The sequence below is a fragment of the Geosmithia morbida genome, assembly GCF_012550715.1.
Source record: "Geosmithia morbida isolate 1262 chromosome Unknown scaffold_3, whole genome shotgun sequence".
Taxonomy (NCBI): domain Eukaryota; kingdom Fungi; phylum Ascomycota; class Sordariomycetes; order Hypocreales; family Bionectriaceae; genus Geosmithia; species Geosmithia morbida.
In genome coordinates this window covers 1563767-1583083 of record NW_023336190.1, presented here as the reverse complement: position 1 = coordinate 1583083, position 19317 = coordinate 1563767, and the positions used below count along the sequence as shown (strand labels likewise).

At 53.3% G+C, this 19317-nt stretch overlaps 8 protein-coding genes across 8 annotated transcripts; 3 read left to right on the top strand and 5 right to left on the bottom strand.

Moving 5' to 3' along the window:
- Positions 1-864: 864 nt before the first annotated feature.
- Positions 865-1461, bottom strand: GMORB2_5413 (large subunit ribosomal protein L14e; the record flags this gene model as incomplete). Its single annotated transcript, XM_035467387.1, has 2 exons — positions 865-1179; positions 1330-1461. The coding sequence occupies 2 exons, from the start codon at positions 1459-1461 to the stop codon at positions 865-867; spliced, it is 447 nt and encodes a 148-aa protein (XP_035323399.1).
- A 1068-nt stretch (positions 1462-2529) lies between these two features.
- GMORB2_5412 (uncharacterized protein) lies at positions 2530-3057 on the bottom strand (the record flags this gene model as incomplete). The annotated part of the gene is made up of 3 exons (XM_035467386.1): positions 2530-2751; positions 2813-2853; positions 2916-3057. The coding sequence occupies 3 exons, from the start codon at positions 3055-3057 to the stop codon at positions 2530-2532; spliced, it is 405 nt and encodes a 134-aa protein (XP_035323398.1).
- A 1122-nt stretch (positions 3058-4179) lies between these two features.
- Positions 4180-6099, bottom strand: GMORB2_5411 (fumarate hydratase, class II; the record flags this gene model as incomplete). The annotated part of the gene is made up of 3 exons (XM_035467385.1): positions 4180-4369; positions 4466-5400; positions 5713-6099. The coding sequence occupies 3 exons, from the start codon at positions 6097-6099 to the stop codon at positions 4180-4182; spliced, it is 1512 nt and encodes a 503-aa protein (XP_035323397.1).
- Positions 6100-6800: 701 nt separating this feature from the next.
- GMORB2_5410 (Protein of unknown function (DUF1687)) lies at positions 6801-7428 on the top strand (the record flags this gene model as incomplete). Its single annotated transcript, XM_035467384.1, has 3 exons — positions 6801-6812; positions 6911-7237; positions 7348-7428. 3 exons carry the CDS (start codon positions 6801-6803, stop codon positions 7426-7428), a joined length of 420 nt encoding a protein of 139 aa, XP_035323396.1.
- A 644-nt stretch (positions 7429-8072) lies between these two features.
- GMORB2_5409 (uncharacterized protein) lies at positions 8073-9640 on the top strand (the record flags this gene model as incomplete). The annotated part of the gene is made up of 2 exons (XM_035467383.1): positions 8073-8922; positions 9006-9640. 2 exons carry the CDS (start codon positions 8073-8075, stop codon positions 9638-9640), a joined length of 1485 nt encoding a protein of 494 aa, XP_035323395.1.
- A 511-nt stretch (positions 9641-10151) lies between these two features.
- GMORB2_5408 (NADH dehydrogenase (ubiquinone) 1 alpha subcomplex subunit 2) lies at positions 10152-10618 on the bottom strand (the record flags this gene model as incomplete). Its single annotated transcript, XM_035467382.1, has 3 exons — positions 10152-10243; positions 10327-10433; positions 10533-10618. 3 exons carry the CDS (start codon positions 10616-10618, stop codon positions 10152-10154), a joined length of 285 nt encoding a protein of 94 aa, XP_035323394.1.
- A 599-nt stretch (positions 10619-11217) lies between these two features.
- On the top strand, positions 11218-12069 carry GMORB2_5407 (mitochondrial pyruvate carrier 2; the record flags this gene model as incomplete). Its single annotated transcript, XM_035467381.1, has 3 exons — positions 11218-11469; positions 11697-11833; positions 11934-12069. The coding sequence occupies 3 exons, from the start codon at positions 11218-11220 to the stop codon at positions 12067-12069; spliced, it is 525 nt and encodes a 174-aa protein (XP_035323393.1).
- A 797-nt stretch (positions 12070-12866) lies between these two features.
- GMORB2_5406 (uncharacterized protein) lies at positions 12867-17998 on the bottom strand (the record flags this gene model as incomplete). The annotated part of the gene is made up of 2 exons (XM_035467380.1): positions 12867-14504; positions 14603-17998. The coding sequence occupies 2 exons, from the start codon at positions 17996-17998 to the stop codon at positions 12867-12869; spliced, it is 5034 nt and encodes a 1677-aa protein (XP_035323392.1).
- Positions 17999-19317: the final 1319 nt, after the last annotated feature.

Here is a 19317-nt window from a genome sequence, read left to right as displayed (position 1 = left end):
GCAAGAGAAAAAAAAGAGAAGCCTTTGAAAAAGGGCCCTTCCTCGCGCGCGCTCCGTGACTTGGTTCGAATTGAAGGGAATTTTGCCTGGAAGAGAATCGGCGGGCAATCATTCATGGGTACTTACTGAGGTGTTGACCCTTATGTCCTTGTTTGGCCCGATTGTTGCTTTCGTCGTCGATTTGTGAAGCGAAACTTCTGATGCGAAATTCTAGGGTTTGGTGGTGTGTCCTCAGCGGGCTATTCCCGATTAGGTAAGTTGGGCAGGTTTGGTAGGAGGGAACATCATCTCGATTTCCCTCTCAAGTCCCAGAGCAGAGGAACATGACGACGTACATGAGCAGAGTACAGGAGACTTAAGGATTTACAAGTTTTATAACACTACTGAATTTCTTGGATCAAGAAATAATGCAAAAATGCTCCGAATGATTCTTTGGCAGTTCTATTTGAGTTTGGTACATATTTCTATCCATGCACAACAAATAAGCGCACGCACACATACACCCACACCCACATACACAACACGTCACAATCATTGGTTTCCCTTGCGTTGAATTCATTTTTTGGTATGTGGATTTCCGTCTTGACGCCATTCATCATGAAGATGAGAGATGTGACATACAGTCCCCCTGTTTTTGTTTTTTTGTTTTCATAAGGACGATATAGGAGAGAGGTGTTGTGTGTTCCAGGCGTGTTCATAACAGAATCGGCGGGTCGCTAAAGAAATATTGCTCTTCCGCCGATGCCTGTTTCCCGGATCCACCGAGGATGATGGTGATCCCCCTCCTCGCCTCTCTCCCACAATCTAATATGCCAGCTTCCAACTACCCATTTTGTGACTCCCAATAACAAGAAACCCATCAATTTATGCCGAGGCCTTGATCTTGGCCAGAGCCTTGCGCTCCTCGAAGCGCTGCTGCTTCTTGAGGCGCATGACCTTGAAGCGGTCAAAGTCGCTGAGGCCGTTCCTCCTGGCGATCTGGTCGCGCTTCTTGGCCCAGTTCGTCTCCTTCCACTTGGCGTCAATCTCGGACGACTCCCACTCCTTCTTGAGCTTGGCGTGGCGGGCGCCACGGGTCAGGCCTTCGACGACGAGGGGCGACAGGAGAGCCCTGGAGAGGCGGAGGGGCTGACGGGGGCAGGCGAGCTCGGGGTCGGAAGAGGGGCCCTCAACGAGAACCTGTTGCGAGAATCCTGTGTTAGTTCTTTTTGTTCCTGTTTCTCCTTGTCCGTCGCCTCTTGTGTCTGTTTTTTCATTTCCATCCACCCCCGTGGGTCCGGATCCGGAGACCAGTAACAGAAGGGATTCATAAGGTAGAGAAAGACGTACGCGCTTGTGGTCGATGATCTCGACGATGGCGGCAATCCTGCCAGCGTGGGGGTGGTCGTCACCGTTGATGGCGACGACGCGGCCAACCTCAACGAGGCGCCAGTTGGATCCCTCAATCAGCGCTTCACCCATTGTGTCGACGGCTTTCTGTTTGTCGGTGCGTCCTGCGTCAGCTTGCAGGTCCTTTTGTTTCAGGAAACAATACTTTCTGTGTCTTTTTGAAGAAAAACAGATTGTCGAGAATCTAGGCAAGGGTTTAGGGGTGCTTCGTACCAGTTATCGTGAATTGTCTACCGTTCGGAGGTCGGAGGTGGATGTTTTCTTGAGCCGATAAATCACTAATTACTTTTTGATGCACTTCAGGGCTATCTGCGTGTGCGGGCAGAAAATATTGAGTGCCCTAACCAAAATTATCGGAAGTCTGGTTTAGCCGATGTTCCGCAGATTGCACGTGCCACTTTATTTTCCTTGCCACGCCCGGGCCAAACCTCAGGCTAATATTATTGGTGGGGCTCTTCTGTCCAGGAAATTTTCCCTTCGCGATTTTTTCTTAGCCTTCCTCACAACATAAAAGAAGGCTGTCTCCGAAACTTCCTCCTTCTTCCTTCTTCCACTATTACCAGACACGGCCTTCAAAACCGTACTGGTAAAGTCTGAAATGTTCTGACCTCGCAAGGTAAGCTATATCACGATTTTTTTTTTTCTTTTCCTTTCTTGCCATACATCCTGTTCTTATGATGAGGTAATTTGCGTTTGATTTCTCCTGGTGGCACTCTTGCCGGAGTCGCTATACCAGGTGGATACGTGATATTCATTTCTTACATATTCTGAACTATTATCAGGATTCTACTGCAATCTATCAATGTCTTGATTCATTACGCTTGAGAGTCAGCGTGCTAATGCATTATACAATCTCTAGTTGTACTATCCTCTCAGCCCTCCGAGCTCGACGAAACAAAAGTTTCAATCCCGACCATACGTTCAATGCGATACCACTGCGATGCGTAGCAGCCAAGTCACGTAGTTTTGTAGTGTTTGGACACAGAGGTCTTCGTCCCTTTGTTGTTTCCTTGTGCTAAGGGTGGTTACCCATGACCCACCGTGCACGTTAACTTCCTTGAATCATTCCTGACCCTTTGTATAGAAGATGCTATAATACTAACTGTACAATATGTACAACATGACAACATGTCGCAACTTTTATTTCTTCTTGGCCATTATAGCTTCTTCCTCTTCTCGGAGCTCGGCATCTATCTTGGCACCCTTGGACGGCTCGTTGCCATGCATAACGGCCTGTGTCTGGTTAGCAACTGAAGATGGCCTTCCCATAATTCTGTTCTGTCTTGGGTTACCGACCGGAAGAGTGGGATCCTTCTTGGACATGGCAACCTCGGGGTCATCATGAGAGGACTTGTCCCTCTTCTGCAAGTTGTACATCAGCCCGATGTTGGAGAAATATGAAGCCATTCACGAGTACACATACCTCCTCTGCGGCTAGCCTGTTGGCGATGGAACGCTCATCCTCTGTTGCGTATGTCAGCACTCCGCAGGTCCCTGATAGATGGGCCTGCATGTCTGGCACTCACTCGAATCGATGTTGATGTGAGAGTTGGCCTGGCCTTCGGCATATGGGTTTGTCTCCTGCTTGTGGAGGTCACTGGTCTTGATGTTGCGCTGGTCGCCAGCCTCGTAGACACTCGATTGTCCGACGTTGGAGTATCCCGACATGATTGTGTTGTTCGGCGAAGTAAGAAGAAATCGATGAAGATGCAATATTTAGCATGAGAAGATATGGAGGATACAAGAACATTACAGTGCTCCTTCCTTCTTTTAAAGCTATGATGGGCTTTGCTGCCTTCCCACTGCTCTCCACGAGTTCATTACTTCATATCCTACGTCATATATGTTGCAGTGAGGCAAGCCGTGCCCACATACGGATGCAAACGAAAGACGTCATCAAGATTCCCTCACTTTGATTTCTAACAGGTTCTTTGGTCTGGAAGCCAAAGTTTGAGACCAGAGACAGTGCACACAACTATGGCCCGTATACTCGAGGCAGCAGCGCTGTAATCATAGCATTTTGTGGCTTGGTACAATCTTGTCCGTAGAGAGGAACAACGCTACCCAGCACACGTTTCCATCATACGGGTAAAGAGTATTCACTCCAGTGAATGGGTGGCGGTATGGCCACTCTTGGTGGAAACCTATGAAACCAAATGCAGGATTTTTTTTTTTTCTCGAAAGCCTTAACCGGCTCAACTAGTGGTCTTCTTTTTGTTTTCTTGTAACCGAAGACGTTCTTTGTGTCCGGAAACGTGTTCATATGCCATAGGAATATCAGATTGCCTTCACCGGTTGATGTTTACTTATCGTGGTCTACCCTATGCTCATGAATTGTCAAATCTGGAAGAGTACGAATGTTAGCTACAGTTTGTTGTCTAAATGTACACCTTATACATTTCGCAAGATTCATGGTTTCGATATTTAAGACGTTCCTGGAAGTCTCGCAATATAACTTCACCTGTCCACTATGCTAGTCAGTACCGACGACTAGTCATTCCTGCTCGTAGTAGAAACGGCCCAAACGTTAGTATACGTAATGACTATCAATACTCATCAAGGCCATTCCATCACGTATACGCTATCCGCTTTCTTTCTCTAAATATATCACTCAATCTACAATCCAGTCTCATGCCAAACAAGGTCAAGAATAATCTTTGCAAATTGAATATGCTATGACATATTATTGGTACATATAGCGACAATCGTCACCGCGCCTTCCGAATGCGGCATCTGCATGAGGTAACTGCATCGGCGAACACAATTCGTCCGATTTTTCTCTCCTCCTCTCTAAGCCTTGTAGGGCTTGGGTCCAACCATGAGCTCGGGCTTGACGAGCTCGTCAAACTCCTCCGAGGTCAGGGCCTTGAGTTCCATGGCGCTCTCCTTGAGAGTCAGACCCTTCTTGTGAGCGTTCTTGGCGACCTTGCTGGCCATGTCGTAGCCAATCTTGGGGTTAAGGCAGGTAACAAGCATGAGACTGCGCATTGTATCCAGTTGTTAGTTTTCATCAATATTTTCTTCCTTCTTCCTCTCCCCCAAAATGTGGGGGAGGGGTGGAGGGTTCAAGACTTACGACTCCTTCATGATGCTGGCAATCTTTTCCTCATTAGCCTGGAGACCGGCAACGAGGTTCTTCTCAAACGAGCGCATGCCGTCAGCGAGCAGGCGGGAGCTGTGGAGGAGGTTGCGGATGACGAGGGGCTTGTAGACGTTGAGCTCAAACTGGCCGTTCATGCCGCCAATGGTGGTGGCGACGTTGTTACCCATGACCTGGGCGCAGACCATGGTGAGGGCCTCGCACTGGGTGGGGTTGACCTTGCCGGGCATGATGCTGCTCCCGGGCTCGTTCTCGGGCAGGACCAGCTCGCCGAGGCCGCAGCGGGGGCCGCTGCCGAGGTAGCGGATGTCCTGGGCCAGCTTGGTGAGCGAGGTGGCAACGGTGTTGAGGCTGCCGTGGGCCTGGACGATGGCGTCATGGGCGGCCAGGGCCTCGAACTTGTTGGGCGCAGTCTTGAACTCGGTGCCCGTCATGCGCGTGACCTCCTCGGCGATACCCTCCGCGAAGCCGACAAAGGTGTTGATGCCGGTGCCAACGGCGGTACCACCCTGGGCCAGAAGGCGCAGGTCGGGGAGCGAAGACTCGACGCGCTTGATGCTAAAGTCGAGCTGGGCGACGTAGCCGGAGAACTCCTGAGCCAGGGTGAGGGGGGTGGCATCCTGAAGGTGGGTGCGGCCAATCTTGATGATCTTCTTGGCCTCGAACTCGTCAACCTTGGCCTGGAGAGCGGCGCGGAGGCTGTGCAGGGCGGGGAGCAGGTCGCCCTCGAGCTCGAGGACGGCGGCAATGTGCATGGCCGTGGGGAAGGTGTCGTTGGACGAGGCGCTGCGGTTGACGTGATCGTTGGGGTGGACGGGCTTCTTGCTGCCCATCTCGCCGCCGAGGATCTCGATGGCGCGGTTGGAGATGACCTCGTTGGCGTTCATGTTGGTCTGGGTGCCGGAGCCGGTCTGCCAGACGACCAGAGGGAAGTGGTCCATCAGCTTGCCGTCGGCAACCTCCTTGGCAGCCTGCTTGATGGCCTCGCCAATCTTGGGGTCTGTAATGAGAAGAAATCATGTTAGCGACGCAGGCCCCTCGGATATATATATATACACACATATATATATATACATATGTGTGTGTGTGTGTGTGTGTGTGCGTGTATGTGTACACTGGAAGTTCCAACAGTGTGAAGAGACAAGAGATCCTACATGAGGCCGGACATGATGTCAGAACATGATGGAAGAAGCAAGCATACCTAGGCCGTAGCGCATGTTGACAGTGGCGGCAGCACCCTTGAGGATACCAAAGGCCTTAATGATGGGAGGAGGCATGCGGTCCTGAGGCTGGTTGATCTTGAAATTCTCCAGCGAGCGCTCCGTCTGGGCGCCCCAGTACTTGTCACCGGGGACCTGAATCTCGCCAAAGGCATCGCTCTCAGTTCGGGTGTTGGCAGCCATGTTGGTGGTGGTGCTATGAAAGCTGCGGTAGCCGGGAGATCGCAGAGAAGAGGGGACGTGTGGGGTAGTAGTACGGCAAGCTGACGGGTTGTGGTATCGACGCTGCTGGCGGCATGTGAGCGCCGTCGCGACCGTTGTCCTCGGCACAGCCGAACCAGCTGCGCGAAGAGCTCCGGCGCTACCCGACGCCGACAGAGTTCGAAGCATTGTGTGTTATACCGGGTGGGGGGGGGGGGGGTTTCTCGTCAGGATATTACGGATCTGAGCACGAAATCTCTGCAATCAAGTGTATGTTGACAGAAGAGAAGAGAGCAAAGAGATTCGGAGTGGTTTTTCTTCCCACCCCCAGAAACTGGAGAGAGTGGCCCCTTCTGTGGCTCTCCGTATTATTCCGCGGCAATAGTTCCGCCCTCCCCACAGGAGCCACAGGTCAAGAGCCGCGGCAATGACCCATATCTATACAACAAAACCATCAATTGAATGCCACCGATTTCAATTGTACAGAAAGGGGGTTCATTATTTCTGCTACATCTCGTACGAGTACGAGTAGACGACTGACCGCATGGCCAGACGGCATGGTTCTTGGTCAGTTTGTATTATACACTGATTCTTGTACCTGGCATACCGGCTTAGTCATAATCTCTCAGGGCGCCCGACGAACCGTACGGAATATTCGTTGTTACAGAGGGCAGACATTCCCGCCAAGGAGCCCCATAGGCCCATCCATCCATAGCTGTCCGGGGAGCTCATGCGCTAAAATGCTTGCTTGCGTAGTTCCGTAGCTTGCCGTGATAATGACTATTGCTGTGGCCAAAACCGCACCGTGAATCAACTTGCACTACTCGTACATCATCATCGTCACCACAACGCACCAGCAACGGCCGCCCAGACACACGCAGTTGCCCAGCATGTTTCGCTTCGTATGTTGACCCCTCTGTGCTTTACTTTACCAGGTAACGCCCGTTTGCAGCCTTGTGGCGTGGTAGTCCCACCGGCTAACTCCCAGACACATCTACAGCATAAAACCCTCGACATCGTCACGCTCTTCCAGAAGACGGGCTCGCCGGCTTCAACGCGCATCGCCAATGCCCTGAAGCAGGCCTCGGCCAATGCCTCGACAGAGACCACCATCGACCAGGCCAGCAGCACTTCAGCCCAGGACGCTCCCAAGCGCGATCCCTTTGAGCTCAACATTACCGAGGAACCCCCCACCGAGGACCAGGTGCAGACCATTCTCGGATACGTTGGCCAGGGAGGTATCTCTCGCATCATCAAGGACGCACGAGATGAGCAGGATGCCCTCAAGAAGTTCAAGCTTAACAAGGACAGCCTCCTCAGGCCGCTGGTACGCCCCCTCGCTCCTATCCGCATGAGAGAGACGGAGAGACAGAGAGTCTCATCATCTTTCTGCTTCTACGAAAATGATGGCAATGTTAACAACTGTAACTCTGGTAGGTTGTCGACTGGAACCAGGGTAAGGCCATCTCTGGAGAAAACGAGTCAGAGATTCTGAAGCTGCTCAACTCCCAGAAGTAAGAGGGAGGGAAGCAGATGTACCATAGTATGTCGGACCGTTCTTTATATCTATATCTAGCCCTCTTCACTCTAAGAACAAAAAAGTCAAAGGAGAATTCATCGCTGATTACGTTTTGGGGAAACGACAGGTAAACACCTGGTGGAATAGAGCATAGCATTTATTCTAATTTAAATGCGAAGACATTGAACGTTCACAACTTTATATCTTCGGATGAAGGCAAATTTACCACTTCACAGAAGGAGGAATAGGGGACGAGTGCGAACCTATACTGAAAGGTTTTCCATCCCCTCTCCCCCATATTCTTCTGCCAGACACATCCTGTTCCCGTCCTTTGATCTTCCTCCCCCCACCCTCTTCATCCATCGTTGATACACACCAGCGAGTATAGCTTGTCAAGAGCCGCGACATTCTGTCCCCTCGACACCAGGATGAAATCCAGCTGGGTGATACCAGTTAGATTACTTTGCAACTAACTCCAAACCTGCCGGCACCCGCATAGACGAGAGATATCAAAGCTCGGTGATAATATTACCTCAGGGTTTGTATGCATCTAAATCTCCCCTCTGCCCCTTCATCTATTGAGAGAACGGGAGTTGCAGAGAGTTTTGTATATTGCCTGCTGATAACCCAGCCTCCGTTCCCGATGGACCCTCACGGGAACACTACGCGTCCTGAATGGATCACGACCACGCATTTCGGAGGGACCACATATCTCGGGACGGCAACGAGCCCTGATACCGAGACTTTCTTCTTCCCCTATGGCCAGTCATGCCGTACCCAGCAGGCCTTCATCAGGCTCTACCCGAATGGGCTACCCAGGTCCTACCACATGGCGCCAAGCACGGACGCCGACGGAGTGCCTCGGACGGTCATCGAGGACTGCATCAGACCAGACTTCTTCTCGACACCCAGGCTGATGAGCTCGCCGCCCATCTTTGGTGGCCTGGGACGGACGACGGCCATCCCGCTATACCCCCCGCCGTACGTCCGACAGGTCGAGCTGTGGAGTTGCGACAAGATCCAAAAGGTCTGCAACTCGCTCCGTCTGCAGTGCTACCCCCTGACGCTCGACATACCGGATTGCGTCGAAATAGAGCAGCTGTACTGCTTCTTCAGCGGACCTCAGCTGTGCCGTTACGGCGTCTGGAACCTTCGCAATGTCGTCCGCCGCCTGTTCAGCGAGAATCAAATCATGAAGAAGGATCCCAAGACCGCCTGGCGTGTCTCCTTCAATATCTTCATTCACTGGTGGCTCAGCGACCCCAGCAAAAGGGCCAGACTCATTCACTGGGATAAACGAGGGAGCCCCATCTTCAAGGTCGTGGACAAGAATTCAAGACGCGGTATAGGCCCCCTGGAGCAGTGGCAGAAGAACGACGTCACACATGCCCTTCATACCCGGCGCAGATCCCTATTGAATCCTGGCCAGCGACCGACACGTCCCAAGAGCTTGTCCAGCGCGTGGGAGGAGCAAGATGTCCACAACTGGCTTGGTAGGTTTTGACCACCCGATAGGTTAGCGCTGTAGTGTAGCATGGGCTTGGTGAATTGCTGACACGCGCTTTCTGCATTATAGCTAACGAGGAGATCCTCCCAGCGTCTGGCCTCCCTGCTGAAGATACTCCGTCGTCGCCAGCCACCGTGCCGGTCTACGTAAATGACGCCCGGCCCTCCACGGTGCCGCAGTACCAGCAGCCCATGACGCCGGCTTCCCGTCGTCACCCAAGCTGGCCCATTTCACCCCAGGGGTCCTCATCTCATCCTCAGCCGGCAAGCTATGGCACCGACAACATGACGCCCACGCATCAGCCAGGTGGCTCCCCAGCGGTTTCGACGGATTCCCAGCAGGCGGTGGAGGCGATAGTTGAGTCAATGGCGCTACTACTGTCTGGTGGAAATCAACCAAGCGGCCAAAGGCCCAACGGCAGCGCGCCCCCCATCACCGTCGCAGAGCTCGAGGCCACCGCCAACGGCCCTGCAGTGCCCGCGCAGGATTCGAGCTCTGGAGAGGAACCTGCTCCGAGCAGTACTCGCACACTCAACGATGAGGATATACTCGACGCTGAGGAAACGCCAGTCCCACAGACAAAGCCGAATTCGGAAGCAGTGCCGAGCCCTGGGACGTCATCAAAGCACGAGACAATGTCCCACCTAGAGGCAACGGCGGGCCCACGGACGACATCGAAGACCGAGACAATGTCAAACCCGTAGACAAAGCTGTATCGTCCGGGCCTCCCTTCCCAGACTGTTGAGGAAGCGGAAGAGAGTCAGCAGACTACTTCGGAAGAGGATCAACAGACTGCACCGGAGGAAGAGCAAAGGGCACGAACAGGCCAGTGACAGTTGGGCATTTGGCGGCAGCTCGAAGGCAAGGGCACACGCTTGGATGGTCGAGCAGATGAAGTATTAGAGGGGCAAGAGAAGGAAGCTCCCCTTCCTGATGGTTGATGGTCCATCTCGTTATTCATTGACCCTTACGATGAAGCTAGGGTATATTCCATCCGAGGTGAAGCAGTTGGTCGTACTACTTGAGGGTGGGGGTGGGGAGAGAGGTTGTGTGATTATGGTACAATTCTTCTTGTTGTCTTTTGCCGTGATCTCGAGAACCTTTGAATATATACATTTCGGCGTTAAAAAAACCCTCAAATAAGAGGTAAGGGTGTATCTCCTCAACCCCGTGTGAAACCAAAACCTATCGTGCCTTCTCTTCTCCCTTCCTCTCTCAAGGCTCGTTCTTGACGATGCCCGTCACCGTCTCCTCTATCTGTTTATCGCTGAGGCCCTCGAGACTGAGACCCTTTTCGTTTCCAAACTCTGTGATACACACACAAGAAGGGTTAACAATCTGTCATTTGCATAGTAAGACGAAGAAAGGGAGTGAGTTGTGGGTATCTTACCGTATCGCGCATAGACCTTGGGGAGGGTACCGGCAGCCTCGCGGATGAGGATGGGGATCTGGGGGTTGTTCTTCTTCATGGTCGGGTATGCCCTCGTGAGGAAGGATCTGGCCATTCTCGTCAGTATATTTGACACGGAGGCGTAGGGGGAGTTGGAGAAGATGATGAAGACAGCAGGAAAACGGAAGAAACACATTGGTACTTACCGGACTGCGGCGCTCTGCTCCGAGGTCTGACAGAAGAGGAAGCGGACTTCCTTGAGGGACTTTGTAAAAGCGTATCGGGAAGGCATTTTCGACGTCGTTGCCGTTTGCTGTATCTGGAAAGGGTGGTGGATGGAACGGAAGAAGAGAAAAAAGAAGGGAACCAAACAACAACTCAAATATACCGTCCCTTGGGGAGATGGAGAGAGAGAATGGAGAATGCGGAGGAGGAGTCTGGGGTTTGGAGCTGGCGTGATGGGGAATGCTGATGCGAGGGCAATTGGAAGGATTTAATTGGTCGGGTAGACCGAACTCCACAAGCATCACGGTTATGCAAGAATGAGAAATATTTATGCATATTTGCATAAATAAATTACGAAATAAAGGTGAAAACAAGAGTGAGAGAGAATGAACCGGGACCTGGCTCGACGCCGCTATCTCCGCGTCCCGGCATCGCATTTTATAGCTTCCTCCCTTCATCTTTGTCCCTCATCATCTTAAACCCTATACTATCACCCCTCCTCAACAGGTACGTCTGCACACACACGCACATGCGCACACACACACACACTCTCTCTGTCTCCTCTCCCTCCCTCCCTCTCTCTCGTCTTCCTTTTCTTCTCGTGCGACCAACGTGTCTGACTAAAACACACCATCGCAGATTGGCTTTGAGAGAATCGAAAACACAATGGCCTCGACAACCACCATGTTCCGCGCGGCGCGTCCCGCCTTCAACCAGACCGTGGTCCCTCGCCTCGTCATCCGCCATCAGGCGCGTCAGAACTTTTACCAGCAGGGAAGCCGTCGCTGGCAGAGCACCAACGGTGGCGCCGGCGCCGGCGCCCAGCAGGAGGCCGGTGGCAGCCAGCAGCAGCAGGCCAGCTGGTTCAAGAAGGCCTGGGAGAGCGAGGTTGGCATCAGGACCGTCCACTTTTGGTATGTTACTCTCAACCAGATCCCAGACTCCTACCCGATACATCCTAGGAAGGAACAGAAACAATAAGCTAACTCTTTTGAATAAGGGCTCCCGTCATGAAGGTTCGAACGCACACATCCCTCCCCCACTATCCCTCTCCCCCCGATCCCGATGACTCCCTTCTATACTTTCACGACCCCAAATACTTTGAAGACCATGGTATAGATGTACTGACCAAAAGAACACAACAGTGGGCTCTCGTCCTCGCCGGTATCTCCGACTTTGCCCGTCCCGCCGAGAACCTTTCCCTCACTCAAAACGCCGCCTTGACGGCCACTGGTGTCATCTGGACTCGCTGGTGCCTCATCATCAAGCCCAAGAACTACCTGTATGTTTTCTCCCCCTTCTCCTTCCTGCTCCTCTCTCCTCATCCCACTCCAGTCACTATGGCTATCTTCCATATGCTGACATCTCTACCCTTTGCCAAGCCTCGCCGCCGTCAACTTCTTCCTCGGTCTCGTCGGTGTCACCCAGGTCTCTCGTATCCTTCTCCACGAGTCTTCCAAGAAGCGGGAGGGGGCTGCCGCCGCTTCTACCAAGACCCCCGCTGCCGCTTCGTCCTAGAATCTCTCTTGGAGAAAGCCAAGAAATTAATCGAACGAAAGCCTAGAAACCTTTTTTGCTCGCTTTCGCTTTCTCTCTCTCTCTCTCCCTTTCTCTTTTCTATATTGAATACAAGTTTCGGGAAACAACAAGGTGAGGAAAGCTATGGGTCAGAAGCTTCTTCCTTATTTTCTTCCCCTAAAGAGAAGAAAGAAACCCTTCTATTGACTACAGCAAATAGAGAAGGAGATTCCCCTCTTGTCATTGTGTATATCTTGAAATGGGCCAAGGGTGGAAAGATCGTGTGTTAGGACCGATTGTAATTCCAATTTTTTAACAGCTGTCCGTGTACTGCTCGCCACTTTGCAACTTCAGTTGAATGACCTGCTGCTACTAACCCTACTGATATCCGCAAATCACTTTGTTATTATTAATACTTGATGTTGGTACAAACGTTGGAGTTTCATAGATATTCGTACAACTAGGGAAATGCATGACACTTCGTCATGTCGAGAATATATGTAACCTTCATCTTATGAACTTTGATGAAGAGTCTTTTCTCTCTCTCTTTATACAAGAAAAACGGGCAAAAGATTAAAAGGAAGATAATGACTAAATACAAAAAGAAAATCCATAGCGCCATGCCGTACGTACCATGAAAAGATCGGAGGGTGGGGACGCAATATTGCCCATCCATATCGACAACATCCAAATCACATCTCCATAGAAATGAAAAAGAAATCAAGCAAAACCATTGTCCAATGATATCCAGTAATATCCTCACGCCTAAACCCCATGTAAGTTTGGATAACCTCTTACTAACTCTCGCTGTGACCGTCGTTAAGGAGTATCTCCAAGACGATCTGTCGACCAGCAATCTCAGGATGGCACATGGCAATTTTGACGGTGCCCTTTGAGGCATCACCGACGTTTGGAAGGTGGCCATCATGACCCTGGAGGTGCTCCCAGGCAGCCGCGTTACCACCCGTAGGGCCCCTGATACCATAGTCGATGACGCGGACGTCGCGTCCGGCAATGATCTGGCGGAGCCGGCCATTCTCGGCGTTGCGCACCTCGACATAGTCGTCGTTGAAGAGCAAGAGGTACTGGCCGTACATTGTCGCGCCCTTGGCCTTCTTCTGCTTGCCCGTATACTCCATGATGAGGGTGCGGCTGACGTCACCGTGCTTGTCGACGTAGACGGCGCAGTCCTCGTACGTCAGGATAAACTCGTTCTCGTTGAGACGGAACATGCCCAGAGGCTTCTGGTCGCGGACGCGCCCTGCAATGTTGGCAATGGCCGGCGCCTTGAGGTCCGGGATCGACAGGGGCTGCTTCTTGTCCAGGGTGAGCATCTCGACGCCCTTGGACGTCGACACCGCAATGTACGTCTGGAACACGTTGAGCGAGTAGCACTCGGTGGGGAAGAAGAACTCATCAAAGTCGCGGTACGACTCGGTGCTCCCGGGAGCGCTCTTGCGCCCGCCAAAGAAGCGCTTCTTCTCTGTCGCCTTGTGGTAGATCGGCTCCAGCACCTTGAACGTCGTGTGCAGGCTTTCCTTCCTCTTGTAGAATATGAGGGTGCGCTCCTTCATGCGGGCTGTCGCGAAGTACGTCACATCCTTCGCCAGTCGCTGTGGAGCCCTGCGTGGGTTGTCATTGAGAGGCGGCGCAAAGTCGGACACGGGGGCCACCACGTCGAGGGGGTAAGAGATGAGTGCCCGGTCTGAGATGACGAGACAGACTGAGAACTCTTCGAGGACGGCGATCTGCGTCACACGTACCGCTGAGATCGTCCGGGTCCATCCGCGCGGGTTGGCAGGGTCCGAGATGTACACGCCAAAGTCAGTTCCGATAGCGATTAGGGACTTGCCAAAGGCCGAGAAGCCCGTGGCGCAGTTCACGTGTGACCGGCAGACAGGTGCTATTCCCTGAGCAGGCCCCAAGACGCTCTCCAGGTCGCAAATGGCCCGGTCTAGCGGGGTGCCCCTGACGGGGACGACAGTTGACTTCGAGTAGGCAGAAGACATCTCGTAGTGGAAGGCCGCGTCGGCGAGGACCCGGAGACGGAATGGCTCGGCATTCTGCGAGTGGAGAGCCTTGGCGTGGTTCGTCTTGGCCTCCATAATCATGTTGCACCAATCCATACGGTCCCGGGCCGAAGAAGCGTAGAGCACATAGACTTCGTGACCTAGATGCTTCACCTTGAAGGGATAGAGGATCTTGCCATCCGACTCGTTTGGAACCGGAGCCGAGAGCGTTGAGTTGAGCGAAGAGGATGTTGGCGTATGCTCCAACCCAGGCTTGCCGCCTGTTGTGGCGGAGAGCTTATTGAGCTGGGAGGTAGAAGCTGAGGGTGCCGCCGTGGACCGCCCTAGGGGAGTCGCGATTCCCTTTTGGCGCTGGATAGGCTCATCGTTGGTACTCTCGAGGAAAAGGAGTGGCATCGGAATGGGCTATCATTTCATGGGAAGTTAGCCATCGGGATAGAAGAGCAGAGGGAAACGCAGGGAGAAGAAGAAGGAGAAGGGGAGGAAACAGCGAGAGCCCTTACCTCTTTTGACACGTCGTACTTCTTGTCGCGGCCATCCCTGCTGGACACTGCCTTGGCTATGATCAGGTAATGGTCGAACAGTAAGGCGTGCACATCAACCCATCTAACTCCCTTGGAGCCCAGCCTGGTCAGCTCACCCTCCATGAGCAGTTGACGTCCCAGGTGGTCCAGGTTCAGCCTCGAGTGAAAGCCCGGGCGCAGAATCAGCATGCGATCCAACTCCATCATCTGCACTCTCTTGTTCGTCTCATCGACCTTGGAGTCGCACTCGAGTGTGACTACCTTGATCTCGGCGATTGCCTTCTGAAGGTTTATCCTCTCCTCCGAGTCACCCACCGTCTTCTTGTCAATGCTTTCCAGAAGAAGAATGTAACGCTGCAGGCGCTGCAGAGGTGTGATGAGGAAATGGGTCCAGTCCTGCTTGGACATGGACTTGTGCTTCTGCTTCTCCTCGAGGAAGTGCTTGAAGACCATGTTCCTCTCTGCCTCCTTACGAACCATGTACTGGGCGCGAGGGTAGCCTGTGGCGTACTCAATGTAGTCTGCCTTTGCCTTGCGGATCCACTCTCTGAAGATGTCGCTGAATCCGGTGATCCAGGGACCCTGTTCTTGCTGTCGGTACTTGAGCTGTGCCAAAAGATTGTCCTTGTTGATACTGAGAACAATGTCAAGCTTCCCAAACACAGAAGACAAGAACTTATCAAGCCTATCCGGTTTGAGTATCGGTGGCTGCCTCGCGCGCAAGTCATCTCGATACAGGGTCCGGAAGAGATCGAGCTGCTTGATGTATGTCTCTTCTCCCGTGACGATTTCATGGAGAATGTTTTGGCGCTCTACCTCCTTTTTGGGCTTGCTCTCCAGATCTTCCTTTGTGAGGCCGTAAAATACATGCCAGTCAATCGTCTTGGCCTTTTCGGGATCGAGGTCATCCAGATCAACCTTCTTAACAGTACGCGTGCAGTGGTACGAGTAACAACGCCCGCTCGAGTCTTGCTCGTGAAGCTTCGGGGCATAGCAGCCCAGACCAGTCATCTGCCACAATACTCCAGAGATGTGGCCGGTGCCGAACTTGACCCATTCCTCCTCGGGCAATAGCAGGTTGGATTCGAGCATGAGAGTGACGACATGGGTGCTCAGGGTCTCGGCGTCGGCGACATTCATTGTCGGGACCTTAAAGGTGAAGAGTTGGACCAGAGCCTCCTCGACGGTCTTCTCCCTCAGGTCGATCTCGCCGTCGGCCATGTCGCGTATCCAGGTTTCGATGCCGCTCAGGGCCCAAGGCTCGGTACAGCGCCGAAAGTCGCCCGAGCTGAGCTTGGATGGGACGAATCTCCTCTTCCTTCCGCTCGGCAGAGTGATGCTATCAAAGCCACCCACAGGTGCATCATCGGAACCGCCGGATATATACTCGGAAAGTGTCACGTCGATGGACTTGTCACCAAATTGGTGCATGCGGTTGGCCTTCTTGCGCTCTTCCGTCGCATCCGTCCTCGACCTGGCTGGGGCAAATACAGGGGGCGTGCTGCTCTGCCCTGAGGCGGAGAGGGAACGCTCTGGATATCGAGTGTGGACGCCGGCGTAGAAGTTTTCTGGGTTCTCTGGAAGTTGATATCTTGAGCCGGTGCTGTTTGAGTAGTTGTGCCGCAACTGGCCCTGACTGCCGGTGCCAACCGAGAGCAGAGAGCTGCTGTCGGAGCCAGGAGGCTCGGGGCCAGGGGGGACTGCGGGAAGTGGCCGGCTGGAGAGTCCTGGGTGATAGAAGAGGTCTTCGTACTCGTCCTTGGGAGGTGATTCAGCCCCAATCCTGTGTTCCGATAGCGAACCATTCTCGTCGCCCTCATCGAAACTCAAGCGGTGGGCCATGGGTGTCTGCAGGCCACCAGTATCGCCATAGTCCATCTGGGCGTCGTTATAGGTGGACGCGTTGCCATAGGTGTCGAAAGACTGAGCTGGATAGCCTGGTGACGGCAATGGGCGTGGAGCGCTTTGCGATGCGGGTATTGACCCGACGTCAGTCCCATATACAATGTTGCCAGCATGGCCTCCGCTGAGCATGCCTAGGTCAACCATACCACCCAGATCGCTATCGCTGCTGTCTCCATCCTGCTCCTCCGGAGCCGGTGGGAGAGTGTTGGAACTGGAAGGGGCTTCGTGGGTAGAGAATGTTGTTCCACTGAAGCGGCGGTCATCTAGCTCAGCCTGCTTCATGGCCAAAACACCAGCGGTTCCCTCGGGGTCGTCGTCATCGGCGTCTCCCATGCCGTTGGAGTAGGGGTCGGTGTATTGGCCATTAGAAGGCGGTGCAGCCGCATGCGTATCACGCGGCGCATACGCACCCAGCTCAGCTACTATGTCCTGCATGAGGCGATACTGGTCGTCAAAACTTCCGTTGTCGTCCTCCGGCGGTGCTTCCCAGGTAGTAATCTCAGAGGGCCTCCTGGGAAGTGGTGCATTCGTCGGATGTCTCTGGAGGCCTTGGGATGGCAACGCGGGCGATGGAGTGAACCGTGACGATTGTGACCCAGACCGGGCATCCCGGTTATACACGGGATCAGGATCATTGGCGGCGTAGTTGGGACCAGTGGGGATAAAATTAGATGGCGGATAGGATAGCTGGCCATACGGGGCACCATTTCCACTGGGGCTGCGACCGTGATACGGATCAGCAGCAAACTGGGATGGATCATATGTACTCGGGGTATTCGGGCTGAAGCTGCCGGTGAGAGATGGGCTGGTGGCGGAGTGCGTGAGCCCCGTGGCCGTATTGACGGCCAATGCGGACGCTTGCGAGGGGAAAGAAGCAGTATAGGATGCGGCCGGTGACTGTGTGTATGTGGGGGATCCATATACGCCAGCAGAAGGGCCTCCGTAGCCGTGATACGTAGGCTGTCTCTGCGGCGAGGTAGCACCGACATAAGCGGCGGGGTTGTACGTGGGCGGGGTAAAGCTGTTAGGCGGGGAGGTAAAGGACATGCGGTGCGGGTGTTGTTGGTGAGGCGAAGATGGTTGTCGGATGGGGAGACTGGTAGGAGGAGCCTGAGCGTACGAGCCCGAGGGCTGCTGCTGGTGAACAAAGCTCTGGGGGTTGTACGCCGAGGCAGACGTCGAAGGGGTCGGGTCCTGGTACTGGTGTTGGTAACCCGACAGGACGTTGTTGACAGCAGCCGGCCTGGTGTTTGTCGATGGACGGCTGGTCAAGAAGAGCTCGTCTTCCGCGATGTTGGAGGGGCTGCGGCCGTGAGGGCTCTTGTGGTACGCGGCATCGTCGCCGTCGTTGAAGCTCTGCCTCCTCCCAAGTCCGGCCATCTCATCCGTAGGCTGCGGCCTGCCGCTGACAGGATATTGGACGGGAGGGACATGTCCATACCTCCCTTGGCCGTCGGCGCGAAAAGACATGGCGCCTGATGTTTGTTCAGGTTCTCAGCATACAGGTACTCCTCTGGAGCTAGGCGCACACAAACTGCCTGAGGCGAACCTGACAATGATATCGTAGGTTGCGGCCAGAGCGCCAGCGACGCCAGCGCAAAAAAACAGGTGTCGTGTTGGTGATAATACCACGCCGTAATGCTCGTGATGTTATTATTCGGCGATACCCCGGGAGATTCGGGCCGGAAGCGAGTCCTAAGCGGCCCCAAGGGGGGTTTCAAACCACGTCGCGGGATCCCATGCGATTCTACGTCTCGGTTTCTCAGCACTAGGACGGTCAGGGCAGGACCTAGGACCGGGGTCTTGTGCTGGTGAGCGAACTGGCGAGCACCTGGGCGACAAAGAGGCGAGGTGGTATCCCAAAGCCCTGGGAAGGGGTTGTAGGTGGTGGCGCAGATGAAGTAGAAGAACGCGTTTCGGAATACGTCGTATGGGAATGATATCGGCGCTAGCAACACTCCGTACTCGACGATGTGAGGCAGCAATGACGGGGTATTTGGTGTGGTGGTGGTTAGATAACAATATGAGAGGGCAGCTACAACGTATTAGTGGGGTACAAGTTTTGACCAGGGGGGGGGGAGAGAACATAGAAGGAGGGGGGGGGCCTTTTGAGTTGTTCGCCTGTGTGAAGCCCGTGAGTAGTTCCTCTCTTGTGTGGCTTAGCAGAGCTTAGCAAAGCGATGCAGACAGCTCCTCATTACGTCGTTTGACGTCGGTATTAGTGGTTCGGGTCTGTGGCTGTTGACCTGTGGCTTCAACCTCACAAGTTGTGGCTCTATTCATCTTAGCTTGTGGTTGTGAGCTGATTGGTTCTTAGACATTGCGGCAGCTCTCTTCCACGTGACCGGTAACCTATTATTAGGTCACGTGATTAACCGAAAAAATATGTGGGCATATTGAGTCTCCAAGACACCTGTTCTCTATACCTGTGTGCATTTTTTTACTAACACCTGTACTAGTGGTAATATCCCATATACATTGTATTCCCTTCTGGAAACTAATGTGAGATGCGTTGAGTTTCGGTATGAGTTTGTGCGTATTCAATTGTATTCTTAAAAACAGGTTTTTGCGTGCAATCAACGTAGGGAAGGACGCGATGGAAGTAGCCATGACTCGGCCAGTGAGCGGTAAGTGCTTGTGCTTGGGATTCACTGGCGAGAGCTCCGTTCTGTACAGATTACACGTATTCATTCATCATTACTAGCAATAATACTAGCGGTATCATGACTTGGGGCGTCTCGCATACCAGTGGTCTATGACCGAGTGTTATTTATCCGTAGTGGCGGTGT